At 43.0% G+C, this 18000-nt stretch overlaps 1 protein-coding gene across 1 annotated transcript; it reads right to left on the reverse strand.

Annotated features, from left to right (window-relative positions):
* Positions 1-1963: 1963 nt before the first annotated feature.
* Positions 1964-4649, reverse strand: LOC115669238 (galactinol synthase 2-like). The gene is made up of 4 exons (XM_030590501.2): positions 4257-4649; positions 3719-4042; positions 3489-3623; positions 1964-3406 (listed from the first exon to the last, which is right to left on the reverse strand). Exons 1-4 carry the CDS (start codon positions 4572-4574, stop codon positions 3125-3127), a joined length of 1059 nt encoding a protein of 352 aa, XP_030446361.2. The 5' UTR covers positions 4575-4649; the 3' UTR covers positions 1964-3124.
* Between the last annotated feature and the right edge of the window lie 13351 nt (positions 4650-18000).

Genomic DNA, 18000 nt, shown 5'->3' on the forward strand with positions numbered 1-18000 from the left:
AAGAAGCTAATCATCAAAAGTTCCTTGCATGATGTAGTATATCATTGAGGTCTCAAGTGGTAGCGCACGAGCACGATGAACACTTCCAAGTACACGCGTTTTCATCCAATTTTAGCAGTGCATGCGGAAATTATCTTTTCCTAGTTTTGTGAATGATTTGACTCTCTTCTCGAATCCGCCGTTGTATAATCTCATTCCATTTGACGACTACAAGAACCAACCATTTCCCAACCAATCAAAGGGCCTCTCTCTCCTCTCTATCGTCCCATATAATTCACATTTCCCGTTCGTGTGCTCTGTCCATTTGCAGGTAAATTACCAAAAAAGTCTTAAACTTATTACAATTATGTCAATTCAGTCCTAAACATTTTTCATGTTTTTGTCAATTGAGTTTATCTAGTCAATTTTAACTGGAAATTGCTGACGTGATGCTGACCATCCTACATGGCACAACCGCCACTAACAAAGACAACTTTTTTAATTATTTTTAATTTTCTGAAATTTTTAATTAATTTTTTAAAATTTCTAATTTTTTCTATTTCTTTTTTCTTTCTTTCTTTTCCTTTTTCTTTTCTTCCAAGCCATATAGAAAGTGTGCCGTGCGTGATTCATAAGATTCTATAGTAGCACCAGTATCTTATTTTATTTCACTTAGCCTGCCTCTCCCATGACTTTCGGTGATCAATGCATAAGCTTCCCAACTCACTTGATCTCGTTCCTCGCTCATCATCTCCATCTCCACCAGATCAGGTTCAATCTATCTCTACACACGATTTTCAGTTCACTTTTTGCTTCATAATGTTTTAAGGCTTCAAGTAAATTCCAACAGTAGTTGGAATTTCCAACAAAATTTTTGCAAATTTAACGAACATTCGCAAAAGAAATTTCCAAATCTCGGCAAATAACGAATTGCCGAATTCGAGCAAACCCATCTATCAAGATACCTGCTGATTTCCAACGAATCACACGATACCAATGGCACCTTCCCCTGTTTCGGCAACAAAAGACCCATCTACGTTAATTTTAATCATCCCGGGAGGAGGGGGTCCAAATCGGAGGTAATTCTTTCCGTGTTTGCGGTTTTCCATTCGTTTTCTCGACCATTTGCGCCTTGAGGTTTTTCTCCGTGGCGATGGTTGAGATGACGATGTGTTGGGGTTTAACTTATGAGCTCTGAATACCAAGTCGTTCCGAGATTTCCAAATCTGCCATAATAAAAAAGCAAGGAGCTCAAATGATACAGAGGTATGTTTAAAATTCAGCAACCATTCCTCTATCCGAGTCACTGCGTACCTATCAACTTCAATATTTACTAATGGGTTGTTCCATATTTGCTGAGTCCAGGGGCATAGCGAAACAGATGCTCTATGGATTCTGGATTTTGTTGACATATCAAGTAAGTGGCTTCAGGTATGATCCGTTTTCGAACCAGATTCTCCTTAGTTGCGAGGGCGTTTTGGCAAACTTGCCAAAGAAAAATCTAATTTTGGGTTGTAATTTTGCCTTCCAAATTCTATTCCATAATTCTCTGGGGTTTGGTACGACGTTGAAGCTTGATTCGGGTTTGGTGTTTCTTTTTGTGCTTTGATGTTGTTATACGCACTCTTCACTGTGAACTGCCCTGTTTTGGTTGGTGTCCACACCAATTTGTCCTTTGGAAGTTGGGGGTTAATGGGAATGGCTAAAATTTCCTAGGTTGTTTCAAAGTCAAACACCTCTCTCACCCTTTTTTCATTCCATTTGGCTTCCTCTCTGACCATTAGTTCGGATACCCGAGTTGGATCCTCTCTGTTCGCAGGCCCTCCAATCAAGCCTCTCGACAGCCACTTATCTTCCCTTATGTTGATTTTCTCACCATTTCCAACCACCCATCGAATTGACTGACTGATTACATTACGGCCTAAAATCAAGCTTCGCCATCCCCATGAGGGACTTGAACCTTTTTTTGCATGTAATAAATCTGTATGAGGATAATACAATCCTTTAAAAAGCCGACTCCAGAGAGAGTATGGATTCTGGATTAGTCTCCATGCCTGTCGCCCCAACATTGCCTCATTAAATGTAATTAAGTCTCGAAAACCTAGGCCACCTTCATCCTTTCTTGCTTTAAGAGTGTCCCAGTTTTTCCAGTGTAACCCCCTCCTGTTTTCAGAATTTTTCCACCAGAAAGCTGCAATTTTCCTTTCAATAGTTCGACAAATGGATAGGGGGATTTTGAAGATGGACATTGCATACTGCGGTAGAGCTTGCACCACTGTTTTAAGGAGGATTTCTTTCCCTGCCTTAGATAAAAAAAATTCTTTCCAACCTTCCAGTTTCTTATTGACTCTATCGAGGATCCAAGCAAACATTTGTTTTTTTTAGCAGCCCCAGTCGGATGGTAATTCCCAAATACTTCCCTGTCTTCTCTATCTCGGGAACTCTCAGCTTGTATGTCATATTTCTTCTTAATTCCCTTGGGCAGTCTTTGCTGAAAAACATACCCGACTTGTTCAGATTTAGTGCTTGTCCAGACGCAAAACAGTATTGATCCAGAACCGCTACCACATTTTGACACTCAACAATCTTTCCTGCAAGGAAGAGTATTAAATCATCCGCAAAAAGTAAGTGAGATAAAGTTGGGCAGAAGTGATTTAATTTGACCCCTTTGATACTTTCATTTCCCACCGCTGTCCGCAGCAAATTGCTAATTTTGTGCAACTACCGACAATGAAAAGTGCACCGAATAAAGTCGAGCCAATATCCCAAATTAAACCCTTAACTTTGGAAAATCAATCATCGAAAAAGAAAAGTAAGTGCACACGGTGATGAATAGGTGCGTTTTATTTAATAAAATACAATCATTTTATCCGTGATTAGATGAAAAAAGAAAAAATAAGAGGAGTCAAAACTCAAGTCAATAGGCTTTTCTTATATATTTATATTTCGCCATCCTTAAAAAAAATTAAAAGTGACAAGGCCCTAAAAAAATAAAGATAAAAACATTAATTGACCTCAAGTTAAAGTAGCCTATTTTTACCATATGAGACAGTGATCCTTCTAAAGGAAGATTCTCCCACCCACTTGCCTAGACAGAGCAAACTCTAGGTGTTTGCATCTCCAAAGTTATTTGCATCAAATCTCTCTATAAGGGCCGGAGATCGGAGCCCGGGCGCTCAGCGGCCGAAGGTGCCATGACGTAGTGGACCGCGCCGGCTTGCGACAGGGTGGCAATGGACGGCTCCATATTGACCGGCTCAGCCCCGACCTCGGCCCCCGCCCCAGCTGCCGCTGCCGCTGCGCGAGGGCAGCTCTTGTAGTCGAGGGACTCGTCCTCATAGATGTCCCACCATTTCTTGACCAGCATCTTGATGTCCTCTCTCTGCATGTATTCCTCCTTCCCGGTGTACCTCCATGGCTTCGAACCCTGGCAAGAATTGGATGCTAACGATCAACAATCTATTGTTTTTGACCGACTGTGTTGTCAATCACACGTATCGATCACTCACCACGGCGTCGTAGTGGACGACCTTCACCTTCTCGAGCTCGATGTTCTCGGGGTGGCGCCACAGCATGGCCATGACGAGGTTGTACACAAGTGGGATGGGCTTGTATATTTTGCCGAAGTACATGTTCAAGAAGTCCTGCGCAAATCAACAGAAACAGAATTCATCTATCAAGACACGTAACAGGACCGTAGTCGAGCACGGAAGGTGGCGGATCGAGATTAACAATGTACCTGCTCCGCGAACGGGGTGGTAGGGGTGATCTTGAGAGTGCTCAGGAGCTCGTTGTAGGTGGCGAGGCTGGGCTCGTACACGAACATGCCAACGTTGAAGTAGAGGGATGGGGGCGGGCCCATCTCGCCACGCCACTGGACCTTGTCGGGGCACTGCTGGCAGTACCCAATGGCATACTGCGGGGTGTGGCCCCACCACCTCTTCTCGCAGAAGCAATCCATCACAGCGTAGATGTAGCCGTCCTCCAGGTCGAAAAGGTGATCGATGTTCTCGAACACCTGGATGTCGGCGTCCAAGTATATCATCTTGCTGTACTCCACGAACTGCGATAAAGCGGGAAGAACCATTCAGTACACGCAAAGAGACGGACTTTACGACAGGTTCATGGTTCAAACAACAGTTTACAGCCAAATAACAAGATTTGTTGAACGTTAACGCATGCTACTCATGCTGACAGATCAATACGTCGAAACGTCGTACAAGTGTAACGGCCGACTTTACTTTTCGGCCATTAACATGATGATACCGTCCACGTACCTCCCAGATACGGAGCTTGGAGTAGGCGATGACGTAGTACGCCATGATGAACCGGGTCTTGTTCTCGGGCGGGTACAAGGGCTCGATCTCCCGGACCACGCACCCCTGCTCCACCAGGACCCGCCGGTGCTCCGCCGGCACGTCCGGGAGGACGGCCACCACCAGCGGGTACGCCGACCCCGCCTTCCGCAGCCCCTTGGCCAGCCCGACCACGCCCTTCACGTAGCCCTCGTCGCCGGCCAAGAACGTCACGTAGGCCCGGGCCGCCGCCCCCGCGGCGGCGGGCTTCACCGAGGCGGGCACGAGTTCGGGCGCCATGAGACGTGGAAGCGAAGGGCGGTCAAGGTCGCGCACTCAGAGAGAGAGGCAGAAGAGAGAGAGAGAGAGCCTGGGGAGCTGTTGGCTATGGCGGTTTCTGGTTGCAGGTGGGAACGTGTGCCGGAGGGGGTATAAATAGAGAGATTGAGAGGACTCGGTGGGTTGAAAATGGGAACGAAATTTCCCGGAAAAGGGCAGTAAGAAATAAGTTCTTTCCCTTTTTTTTTTTTTAGGTGCGGTTTCTCGGGCCAGGTAAAACGAGGGCCGTACGCGTGGCCGATCGGGCGGCGGGGAGGGAGGGGGGGGGGAGATCTGAGGGGGGAAGGTTCTGGAATGGCACGAGCGTAAATACTGGTGTGGGGGGGTGGTGGAAGGCGCTGGAAGTGGGAAGGGATCGCCTGCGTCGCGACCAACCTGAGCCCTCGGCGAGGGCGAATCGCTGGACGGACCGAGATCGGGTTATCACGGAGATCGGTGCGTCGATCGGACGGTGTGGATAAGCGTGAACGGGAAAACGGTTGGGGATCGCTCGGCTAGCGCCGGTCGCATTCACGACTTGCTACTAATCGCGTCGATTTTGGTAAATAAATCGCGCAGGAGGACATCGACGGCATCCGTTGAAATTTTGGAGGGCGAAGCTTCGACGATCTTGGGGGGCAAATGGCTAGGGGCGTTCTCGTAATTATAAGCATTCCCGATCCCTCTGATCATTCCCGTTTCGAAACGTTCGGTTCGGGCCACCGATTGCCCATCCCGCCCGTGCGTTCACGAGCTCATCGCTATGGACCCACCCGACGTGTGTCGAAAGTCGGGGATTCTCTGCACCTAAAAATAGCAGATGTGCGACCTTTTTTTATCGTTGGATTATTGCGCTCGGATCTTCCGTCTAGCTATTTCTCGTATTGGAATATGCCTGCCGAAACAGTCCACATCGATGCTGAAATGGTGAAGACGAAAGGTCGGGAGAAGATGATAATTTTTTTTGGGAAAGATAGAAGATGATAATTTAATAGTATAAAAACCAAATTTTTCACGCTATTTCTTAAATTAAGAAAGGTTCAATCATGTAAATGCCTTAGGGGTACTTTGGTAATTGTTGTAGTCGATAATGTGGTTTTTGAACTTTGATCTAATATGCAATATCGTTTCTGAATTTTTAAGGTCCTTAAACTTTTAAACATTTGTTCACAAGTCACGTTTGAAGCACTTCAACCTTAAGAGCAATTGCTGTCACATTCACCCTTTTCTCATCAGCCTGGATGACCGATAGAAATCAGTAACAGCAGCCACGAACTCGGTCCCAACAACAGGCCAAGCGACTTTTGACAGAAGAAGCAGGAAAGCGAAACCTGCTGGCCCAGGAGCCTTGTCCTCATCGACAGATCAAACCACACTCGCTGTCTTTCCCCATCAAACACAGGTGCTTAATCAGACCCGCTCTATTGATCATCATACCGAGTTGAAAGAAAGCAAGGAATGTTCAGACTCTTTGAAGCTTCCTAAAGCACTGCCTATCAAATTCATCTACAAAGAAGCTGATCATCAAAAGTTCCTTGCATGATACAGTATATCATTGAGGTCTCAAGTGGTAGCGCACGAGCACGATGAACACTTCCAAGTACACGCGTTTTCATCCAATTTTAGCAGTGCATGCGGAAATTATCTTTTCCTATTTTTATGAATGATTCGACTCTCTTCTCGAATCCGCCGTTGTATAATCTCATTCCATTGACGACTACAAGAACCAACCATTTCCCAACCAATCAAAGGGCCTCTCTCTCCTCTCTATCGTCCCATATAATTCACATTTCCCGTTCACGTGCTCTGTCCATTTGCAAGGAAATTACCAAAAAAGTCTTAAACTTATTACACTTATCTCAATTCAGTCCTAAACATTGTTCATGTTTTTGTCAATTGAGTTTATCTAGTCAATTTTAACTGGAAATTGCTGACGTGATGCTGACCATCCTACATGGCACAACCGCCACTAACAAAGACAACTTTTTTAATTATTTTTTAATTTTCTGAAATTTTTAATTATTTTTTTAAAATTTCTGAATTTTTCTATTTCTTTTTTCTTTCTTTCTTTTCCTTTTTCTTTTCTTCCAAGCGATATAGAAAGTGTGCCGTGCGTGATTCATAAGATTCAATAGTTGCACCGGTATCTTATTTTATTTCACTTAGCCTGCCTCTCCCATGACTTTTCGGACCAACCAACCCGGATCTGCCCTCGAAATTATCTCTGCATTTTGGGAGCAGAGCATGCAAAATCGAGCAATGGATCTTAGAAGAATTCAACTTTGAAGGGCACGACTCTTTCTATTTTTGCGCTGGCATTTGAGTTGTCTCCCCTCCTCTTTCAATCGACACACTTGACGCAAATAGCTCCGGTGGCCCCGGCTTCTGCCTCTATCAGGCGGCGGCCGCCCCTACTCTCACCTACTACGCTTACTTAAGAACCTTTTTTTTTTTCAGGATTCGGCGGGCCCGTAAAAAAAAATTTATGATTAATCCCCAATATGGAAGGATGATTAAAATATGGATGGAAGGAAGGTGGAAATGGGATTAATCCCCCATTTTTTTCTTTTATTTTTTTTCGGATGATTAAATATTAAATATTATTATTATTATTATGGATTTCGTGGAGAGATTTTTCTAATAATGCTTTTGTTTTCTTCCTATTAATCTAATGGCATGTGACAGCATGTAGCCAACCACTCCCCAATATGAAAGTGTAGTTCGTGACAATCCAATGTAATCGACAAATCAAGATGACAGTTTTCTTTTTCTTGAAAAAACATGTGATCATGCATCCGACTCCCAGAAATTTTTCGAGGGTTAATTAAGCGAATTCTATGTACCACATTTTTTTTGAAATAACAACAATGCTCGAAATCTTCCCTTTTTTTTTTTAACTCTAGCATATAGATGGTATTATATATTCGCGACGTCTGATGAGGTGGTGCGAACGTCATGCTGAGGTGGTGCGAACATGGGTACAAATCATATGATCCGTAGAATGCAAATAAGCAAAGAGAAAAATTTTCAATGTACCCACGAATTTCGAGACCATGCACATAAAACTCCAACCTTTGAAGAGTCGCATTTAAACCCTCGGAGCTTATGCCTTGCTACAGCCATTAATTACATTGATTTTTTCTGGTCGGTGAATTAGATTACCAGCTCATTACTACTCATGGCCCTTTGTCTCCTTCTCAACTTCTCTTGGGTACCACGCTTTTAATTTGCAATTTTTTTTATAAAAATTCTTTCGATCTAATTAATATAATAGACATTGGATAAGATTAGATACTTGCCTAGATATTGCTTTGGGATGAAGCCAAAGCCGCGACCCCCCCCGCCGCCCTCCTGTTTGTACTGCTTCAAATTAAAATAATAGTAATAATGGTTAGCGATGCCGTCGGATTGAATTTGGGTGCAGGACATCAACGGCTACGAATGAATTATAATTTAATCGGCGCGATTAGGAAACCCAAGGGTCACAAACAGTTTGATTACGGTTACGGCATTAGGAAACTTTCGGTTTGGAAACTAGAGGCCGTATATTCTAATATAATCGATCCGGCGCAAACTGCTCTGGGCCGGCTCTATCTATCCGGGTTACAAGAAATAAAAATAGGTATGACCAGGAATAGATTTATCGACTAATCCAGAGCATTTCATAAAATAGGCTCCATCCACCGTCGGTTTATGTTCTTCTTCTTTTTTTAATTTTAATTAATGAAATGACGGTTAACGTAAGTGCCAAGTGTGATTCGACATGCTATGTTGATTTTAAGGCCGGAACCAAGGATTTCGCAACCATCGAAGCATTCATCTAGTTTCAATAGCTGCTAATTATTCCCGATCTATTCGACGACGAGCACGTCACGAGATTTTCCTTCGTTCCGTTGTTGGTGGGTTTTATAGTTCACTCAGCATGTGGACCTTTAGTGCACATTGGATGTTATCGGTTATGATCCTAATTATAAGATGTCGGACTTGCATCCCATACCGACGGCACGAGCCCTCGGGGGCGTGAATTATAGTGACGTGGGCTATCTCTCGCTTCGATAGCTAACTTTCGGGACGTTGTTCCCCAGAGTCCACATCAGTACATGGCTCGACTAATCGGATAACCCTTTGGCGTTACGGAACAAATAATGGGATAAGCAATTATTGAACCCCCATTAGTAATTAATGGCGTAGGCCATGATCTCATCCACTTGTTTATTAGTGCCAATTTCATGCCGACCAAACTTTTTACGAGCTCTGTCTTTATCCCAACCAAAAAAAAAAAAGGATGAAAACTTTTTAACAGTTCGTCACCAGAATTTGCCACGTGGAATTAAATGAGTCGAGGCTCGAAATTCCGAAATAATAATCACATTTCACGCGCCGCCCTCCCTCCTCCCATGTTGGATTAAATAGGTAAAAAAAAAATCGCGCATGCTTTTTCCTCGTACGACGAGGCTAGATTCATGGTCCCTTTGTCCCTGCTGACGTCAGCAGGGCTCCCGTTGGTCCGGCCCCACGTGACGGGGACGGTGACGTCATCGATCTTGGTTCATGATTAGAGAGAGAGAGGGAGAGCGTCTTTTGGGGGTTTACGGTTCGAGCTTTTCTGTAAAGTAGGGAAAGAGTCCTTGGCCCTCTCTCGTCTCGACTCCGTCCTGGGGTTTCCGATGAAAGCGGGGAAACGGACAAGGGCTATGTCGCTGCCGCAAGCGAGGACGCCTTCGCCATGTGCGATGTCGGTTTCGCGCTGCACGTCACGCGTGGCATCGGTTTTGGGTTGCCCGACACGCTAAAGGAATTAATATCACGAAAAATCATAAATCGATATGCTTATGATAAATTTATCGTAAATTAATTTTGGGATGACGAAAAAACTTCAAATTGGTACGTCGGTGACAAATTTATTCCGAACTAATTTTTGGATTATCAAAAACCTCCAAAACTTGTACACGCGTAACATATTTGCCCTCCATTAATTTTCGTCAAATTTTAATTGCCCAAAAATTAGTTTAGGGTAATTTGTCATATGTATATCATTTTAGGACTTTTGGTAATCATAAACTAATCTTTGTGGAGTCGTTTTCTAAAAGGAATATATTTCCCAAGAGAGAATTTTTGGTGCGCTAGGAAAGGAAGTAGACCTTCTTGGGGATGGCAAAAACTTGTTATTGGAAGAGATGCCATACAACCATCGATAAGATGGGTAGTCGGTAATGGGGAAAAGATTAATATTAGAGAAGACAGATGGCTTAAACGAGGTTTGATTGGGGGACCCTCGAACATAAACGACCCTAGATTGGTGTCAGATCTAATTATAAAAGAAGAGGAATGCTGGAATGAGCAACTGGTAAAGGAACTTTTTGATCCAGATACCAGCAATGAAATCTTAGCTACTGCCTTGGGGAGCCAGGAAATGGAAGATAGAATGGCGTGGACACCTTCAAAATCAGGATGTTTTACGGTAAAGAGTGCATATAACAGTAGCAGAGAGGAAACAACCAACCAAGCTTCAGAAAAGGCATCTTCCTCTTATCAAATCCCCAAATCACTGTGGATGAAGATATGGCAATCCCACACATACCCCAAAATAAAAAAATTTCTATGGAGCGCTTGCCAAAATGCCCTTGCTACCAAGGATAACCTTTTCAGAAGGAAGATCTTACCACACCCCCTCTGTAGTCTCTGTAATCAATGCCCTGAAACGGTAGAACACGCTCTCCTTCTTTGTCCATGGACGAGGAAAATCTGGAAAATACAGCTCTGAACATCAATGTCTTCGCTCAAGGTTTGACGCGATTCAAAGTGTGGTTAGCTGACTTTAAACATACCTCGGTAACTTTTGAGCTTCTAACGTTTGTTCTTTGGCAAATTTGGAAAACTCGAAACCACTCTGTTTTTCGAGGGCAAAAGCCAAACCCAGAGGAAGTAATGGCTGAAGCAACTGTAATGAAACGAAATCATGATCGGTGGCTCCCTGGGAAGAAGAAAACTACAACAGCAGCAAGCTTCTGCCTCCACCAATGGCGGCCACCAGAACCGGAAGAACTAAAAATTAATATCGATGGAGCCTACTTGCCTGGAACAAATGAAGGTGCAGTGGCCGGTGTCTGCCGTGATAACTCTGGGAAACTAATTGATGGCTTCGCGAGATCTATTAGGGCGTCTTCAGCAGCTCAGGCAGAGGCGCAAGCCATGGTGGAAACTCTCATGTATTTTTCCACGCGAACTGAAGTCTCACTTACAGTGGAGTCAGACCATTTTGATCTGATAAGCGCACTTACTGGCGGAGCGCAAATCGGCTGGGAAGTACAAGGCCTTATCAAAAAAGCCCATTCGCTCCTCAAGCCTTTCAAGGATTTAAAGTTAGCCCATCTTAATAGAGAGTCCAACAGAGTTGCTGATTGGGTAGTTAAAGCTCAGTCTAAAAATAGATTACCACGAAATTGACTTTTGAACCCCCCCTCACCCCTCTTAGAGCTTCTTTGTTCTGAAGCAAACGAAGTATATCCACGTACTTATTTCCAGTAATGAAAGTCGATTCCTTTTCTGACCAAAAAAAAAAAATTAATTTTGGGTGAATTTATTATAAATATACTAACTTGGGTTTCATCGCTGTCACTCACTTCCTCTGTTTCACCTTGTTCTGTGGCTGAGAGTGTCGAAGTGGTTAAATCTCGACGGAAACTTCATCGCTTGTGTCCATATTCAATGACAAAGAATTCCTGGACCCCTTCTTGTCAGTTTGACGGCTAATGGTGATTAGGATTTCTCCTCATTAATGTTGATCATGGACAAAACAAAGTCTGCAAATTTCAGCTACTGCCATCATGAAAACCGACCATGATTTAGTATCCATTAATGATTCAAGCTTTTCTATTATGATGTTGCGGTCTGCGCAAGCGGTTCTTGGCGACAGTAAGGTGAACGACGTCCAGGCGGAGACGGGAAAGAAAGTCGATGAAGAGGCCTGTGGAAATTAGGAAAATACCAAATTCGAAACCAAAGAAAGTAAGAGGACTGAGCTTCAGCGATCGAATACGAGTGTCGAGCAGGAGGAGTCACTGTCTTCGAAAAAAAGGCCTAGAGATTTCGGAAATCGCAATTCAAGCAAAGGACTTCGAACTGGATTCGATTTTTTTGGATCTCACCACTGCGGAACATAATAGAACAGGAAAATCGGAATGCGATGTTAGGACGGCCGTCAATGATCGTGACAAATAGTGGAACTGGCTCCAGCTCTCTGGAATTGCAAATCATGTTGGATGAAATCGTTCTCAAAAGGAACTATCACGAATTAATGCGTCTTTGGTATGCACCGTTCTCTACGGAATGAGAAATGGAAAGCAAACGACAATAGATGTTTGTGATAGGAGATGGTCGATTCGCGTCGATTAGTGTTCTCCAAGCTTCTCATCCTTGGTTCCACGAGAGGAAAGTTTTGTTTTCTTCCTTCATCTCTCCCCATTTTGGTTGTGTGCGAGAGCTTGAAGTAGCTGGGGACAAACTGTATTAGGGTTAGGGTTTCGAAATTGGAGAATTTCTTTCAATTTGCGATTTAGGATTTATATTTTGGGACAAATGTTGTAGACGACGCAGTTTAGGGCTCTATATTCTGACTGGGCACGTAGGCAAGCCACGATAGTCGAGAAATTAACTAATCTCATTACTGAATTGATCAAATTAAAAGGTTTATAACTGAATTGACACAAATATAATAAATTTATAATTTTTTTTTTATAATTTTCCCGCTCCCTTTGCTTGTCGTGCCTACTCAATTTATGAAGAGTCGATCCATCGCAAGTCATCTGTCGAGGTCACGCCCATCGTGGGTCCTCGTAAGCACTGAGGAACGACGATCCATCGCTCTCGATTGCTCGCAATAATACACGATAGGATCTACTCCTACGTCTTCTCCGACCAGAGCCGATGACGTCCTCGATGGGATCGTTCCGGGATGGGATGGAGGATAGAAGACAAAACAATTCTTCCCCCCTTTTCCGCGAGGATAGCATAATTGCTTTTATATTGATTTGCTTTCTTGAAAAAGACGATAAGATAAGATTTCGTCCACATTTACTCCTTTTGTCAATTTTATTTGATGTGATTCAAAGGGATAAAAATGGTCGTGGGTCCTTAAAACTTAACTTTTGTCGGATGTGCAGTTGGGTCTCTGACTTTTGCGTCCTTTTGCTAAGTAAGTGTTATGTTATTAGGGTTAATTTCAAAAAACAAGCATCAATTTTAGGTACAGGGTAATTCGATTGAACTTTTTGTCCGTAAAAAGACCAATTTTAGGTCAAGGGACAATTTTGATCCGAACTTTTTTTGTCCTAAAGCGAAACTTTAGGTCGAGAGACAATTCGAATTCTAACTTTTTTTGTCTCGTAAAAAACACTAATTTTAACTTAAATCCCAAATCCGCCCCATTGACTTAGAACCATTGATTATATAACTTGACTATTCCACATTAGCAACAAACCACGTGGCTTGGCGATTGGATTTAAAGCAATATTCATTATCTTATTTCTAAGCTACAATTTGAAGAATAACGGTAAAACTGTTTCGTCTCTTCACTTCACCGACAAGTCAAAAATATCTCAGATTGAATCTCTTGGCCAAACGTAATCCGAAGCTAACCACCGCCTGTCGACAGACGCCATGGACGAGATTCGCCAAGTTCACCACCATAACCTTCTTTCTCAAACAATGGAGAAAGTCAACAGGGGGCCAGATTTGGGATCATGATGAAAGTTGGTGATTTTTAATGAGATAAAAAACAATTGGGGCCAGAATTATCACTCAACCTAAAGTTGGTGCTTTTTTACGGGACAAAAAAAGTTCGGGTCAGAATTGTTCCTCGACCTAAAGTTGATGCTTTTTATGGGACAAAAAAAGTTCGGGCCAAAATTATCCCTTGACCTAAAGTTGGTGCTTTTTTATGGGACAAAAAAAAGTTCGGGCCAGAATTATCCCTTGACCTAAAATTGGTGCTTTTTTTTGAAATTATGCCTATGTTATTATGGCCTTTCTTGTTCATATCGAGCATTGAAATCGAAGTATGTCATACTAGGGGTGATCGGTTCCCAGTCCGGTCCGGTCCCATCCAAGAACCGGGAACCGGACCGAGAGGACCGGTTCCCAATTTTTGGGACCGTGGACCGGACCGGACCGATCGGTCCGGTCCGGTTCAAATGAATCAAATACTTGTAAAAAAAAAATATATGTCCCATGTGGGCTTCCAAAAATATACATCCCCTAATTTAAACACGTGTTATTAGAGAGGCAAAAAAAAAAAAGAGTAGAACCCCATATCAACAGGACGAGCATTAGATACCTTGTTTGTGTCGGATGCTTCTTCGAGGTTTTCTTCACTTTCATGTTCTAGTGAGTCCATTATTGGATTCATAGCATCATTGGATTGATCCACTTCCATTGACATGTAAATAGATCGCCTAAATCAAGCAAAACATAGAAATGAGCCATCACACCAGAACAGCCACCAAATTCAGCAAATTGAGTGAGAAAAACTTACTGATTATAGGAAATCGGGAAAGGGTTGTTCGTTTGAGATTGAGGGTCAAGTGAGGTAACGATGAATCTCGTGAAATATACAAGATTTGTTCCTCGCTTTGTGATTGACAGACAATCTAAGAAGCTTGATATTTTGTTAGCCTACTTGAACAAACTCATCCAGAAAGAATTTCCCTGAAAATCACAGGTGGTTCAGACTCTTTAACGCATTAAAAGAGATGACCAAACTATGCATAAATCATCAGGAGCCCCCCACCGCACAAATTAATTCCACGACAGATCAAGTCAGCTAGAAAGAAAGGTACAACACTAGAAAGAGAGAGAGAGCTCACCGACGTAATCTTCTAGGTTTAACGTCAAGTAAAAACCCTTGAAGGCCTTAAAAAATCCATCATCTTCCACCGTAGTCTCTTCACCTCCAACTTGTTCTCCATCAAGTAATCTGCCAAAAAGCACAACAATTTGAAGACGATCATTTATACTTTGAAGGGACATAGAAATAACAAAAATGGAAGCTCACGTGTGACTGTATCATCATAGTGAATTTGGCGGAACTTTGAGGCGAGGCCGCGAGGCGTGAGGCGAGGCCGCGAGGCGGAAGGCGAGGCCGCGAGGCGGAAAGGGAGACCTAAGGCGAGGCCGCGAGAGGACGTCGAGCAAGGCGAGAGGCGAGGCTGCAAGAGAAAAAGGCGATCGACATCGAGTAACTCGCTCAGAGCAAGGTGTGAGGTGAGGCCGCGAGGCGTGAGGCGAGGCCGCGAGAGGACGTCGAGCGAGGCGAGAGGCGAGGCTACAAGAGGGAAAGGCGTCCGACGTCGAGCGACTCGCTCGGAGCAAGGCGTGAGGCGAGGCGGCAAAAGGGAAACTGGGAAGGCTTGGACGCGGGAAGGCTTGGCTTTGCTCAAGTTACTGTGGTTAGGGTTACCGAGAGGAAGAATTGGGAAAGTAAAGTAACTGTTTAGAAATTTTAAAAAAAATAAAAAAAGTCAACCCATTCGCAGCAGCTTGATGGCTCACAAAATTGGTAAGTCAGTAATAACAAATAAATTCCTTGAAAAGATAAAAAAATAACTAGCTAATTTTTAAAAAATATGCATAAATGATCGGTCCGGTCCTCATCATGGAACCGGGAACCGGACCGACCGTCCACCGGTTCCAAAAATGGGAACCGGGGACCGGACCAACACCCCCTAGGCCCGCCCAGAACCGACCGGTCCGGTCCGGTCCGGTCCGGTCCCGGTCCGGGTGGTTCCCGTTGCACACCCCTATGTCATACTCCTTATGCTTGAAACTGTTTCGTCGTGATTGATTGATTTGATTTCACGATGATGTAATGGGTTTAGAAGTACCAAAAGGAAACCAAATCCATAAGAAACGAAGGCAAAACGTGAGAGAGAGAGAGATAGAAAGGTCGAGAGGGCGGCCATGTCGTCCCGCTCGGCTATGTGCACTACCCTCTAACCATGGTTATTTCACCACCATGCTCGGCAAAGGGTGGCGATCCTCACCGAGATCGGGGCAAAGAGGAGGTCGAAATAGGTCCCACCTGAGCATCATGATACTCATCGGGCCCTAGGTTAAGTCCGATTAGGGTCTTGAGAGATACGTCGATAGTTAGCGTTGGTTGGACCACCCCTTGTCTCTTTATTTTTCTCTTCCTCTCTTTCTCCTATGGTATTTTCATAAGTTTCGTATCATCTTTAGCCCACATCGTCATTTCCAATTCAATAAGAGCTGAAGCACTTCTAACTCGTTTGCACGTATTTTATTCTCAATAACCAATACGAATCACGAAACATCATATAGCTTAGGGAGGCGATTAGCTAAAAGAAATGTTCAGATACCTCATTCGAACATTTAACGAAAAATCTAAGGAGGATCGGTGCTTTTTAACCCTATAGTTAATCAATTTTGATTTTGTACTTGAAAATATTTCCATGATTATGAGAATTAAAAGTAAAATTTATGAAATATAACTTCTATCGCAGGCGGATTATCATATACGCAATATGCATATGCATAGAACTCTATATAAAATACATAATAGCCTTTTTGATCATACCAAGTAGATGGTGCATTATGCACGGAGCTGAAGTTGTGGAAAGGGAAATATTGATGGCTTTCAATTTTGTGGCATTGCCCGACACATGATGAACATGTAAGATCAAAATGCACCTACACAAATACCTTATTCTATTTTTTTTCCTTGCTGTTTGTTTCTTCTACTTGAAATAAAGTTACGATTATATTATTTCTACGCATGAAATATGTTTGATGCTCCTTTGATATATACTAATTTAGAATTTCCGCGCATACCGCACGCCGGTCAACGACTAATTTTAAGGTCGAACTTTGCGTTAATATTTGAATCGAAACAAGGCGGAATCTTGAATTCGAGGGTTCTCTAACTAAAATTCTTGTAATCAAGAGATCAAAAGTGGGAAGAAAAAGTAAAACTTGGTCAAACGCATAAGATGGAGATAAGTGGTGGTCTAAACTTGTTCTGCATAAGCTGGATCGGGTCAGGAGATTTCAATTAACCCAACCTAATAATTTGTACTTAAGTTACCAAAATGTGGGCCTTGATTTTTGGCCCAATATTTGGTTTTTCACTTATATTCAAGTTTGAAGCCCGTTCCACTTCCCCAAGCCTACCTCTTCTGCTATCATTTGAGCACACATTGCCAAAAGAGCCCAGAAAAGAATCTGCTTGGAAGATTTGTAAGGTCATTTGACAAAGTTAAAGAATAAAAATGTGGAATTGAAGCTAGTTATCTAAGAAATCCTTAGATATGACGATCAATCACAGTAGCGGGATAAACAGGGAAATAAGCCGAAAATAGGGATAACAACATGCTAGCATTTACGTGGTTTGATCCGAGTGCCGGAACCTACTTCATGGAAAGAGCGACAACGATGAATATATTATGAATTACGGAGATACAAGCTTAGGTCAAAAGTTCTCTCACACTATGAATTCCTTGCGGTGTTTAGCTCAATCTCTTAAATATTTTCCTCGTAAAACTCTCAGCAAAAAAAAAAAACCCTCTAAAAACATCGACAAGAGAGTTTAATATGTAATCTCTCTATTCATACTTGAAATAGGTCTAAGCGAGGCCTCAAATCGCGAATCTCATCCTCGCCGCCACCGTCGCAGGGACGGTGGCACTTTGACTTGAGTGGGTAAGTGTGTGGCGTAGACGTTTGAACTAAAACAGCATACCAATCTGTCAACATGCTATTAACACTCTGCATCGATCTTCGTCATCTTTAAGTCTTAAACTGAGTTTAGTTCACTAATGATATAACTCTAAAATGCCAAGAAAAACAACTACCAGTCAACATCCACAATTTCAACGCCCAAAATTCCAAAAGGTGTTTTCTTGTTCGCCCGACTTTTAAAAGCATTGAAATTTGGTGCGAAAGGAATCGTTTTTCTTTCGGACCATTCGTTAAGATTGTCAAATTTGAGCTCTTAGGAGGCCTCTAATTGGCTATGAATCCGGTCCAATCTCCGACACCATGTATTTTGAAAATATTGGGCGGTAGCTATGATTGTCTATATAAGGGCCATACAGGGGAATCGGAATGTTCAGATAGATTCCAAAGTGACTATTAAACTCTTACAGGGTCGGTTTCGAATTCCAAAATTTCAATATCAGGAAATACATGGTAGGTTTTAGGGTTATATGTTAACCATGTACCTGCACTAGGGATGTTCACAAGGGGGGTTTGGGGATTCCTAGGTTTGGCTCGAACTTATCAAGCCAGAGTTTTCGATGCACGGCTCGAACTGGGGGATCGGGCTAAGTCCTAATTTGTATTGATTCGGTTCGAGCCGATTCTAGTTTAGCCCAATGGACCCATATGGTCTAAT

The sequence above is a fragment of the Syzygium oleosum genome, unplaced genomic scaffold (assembly GCF_021117445.2).
Source record: "Syzygium oleosum isolate NSW1041296 unplaced genomic scaffold, Sole_v2.1 Sole_v2.01, whole genome shotgun sequence".
NCBI lineage: Eukaryota > Viridiplantae > Streptophyta > Magnoliopsida > Myrtales > Myrtaceae > Syzygium > Syzygium oleosum.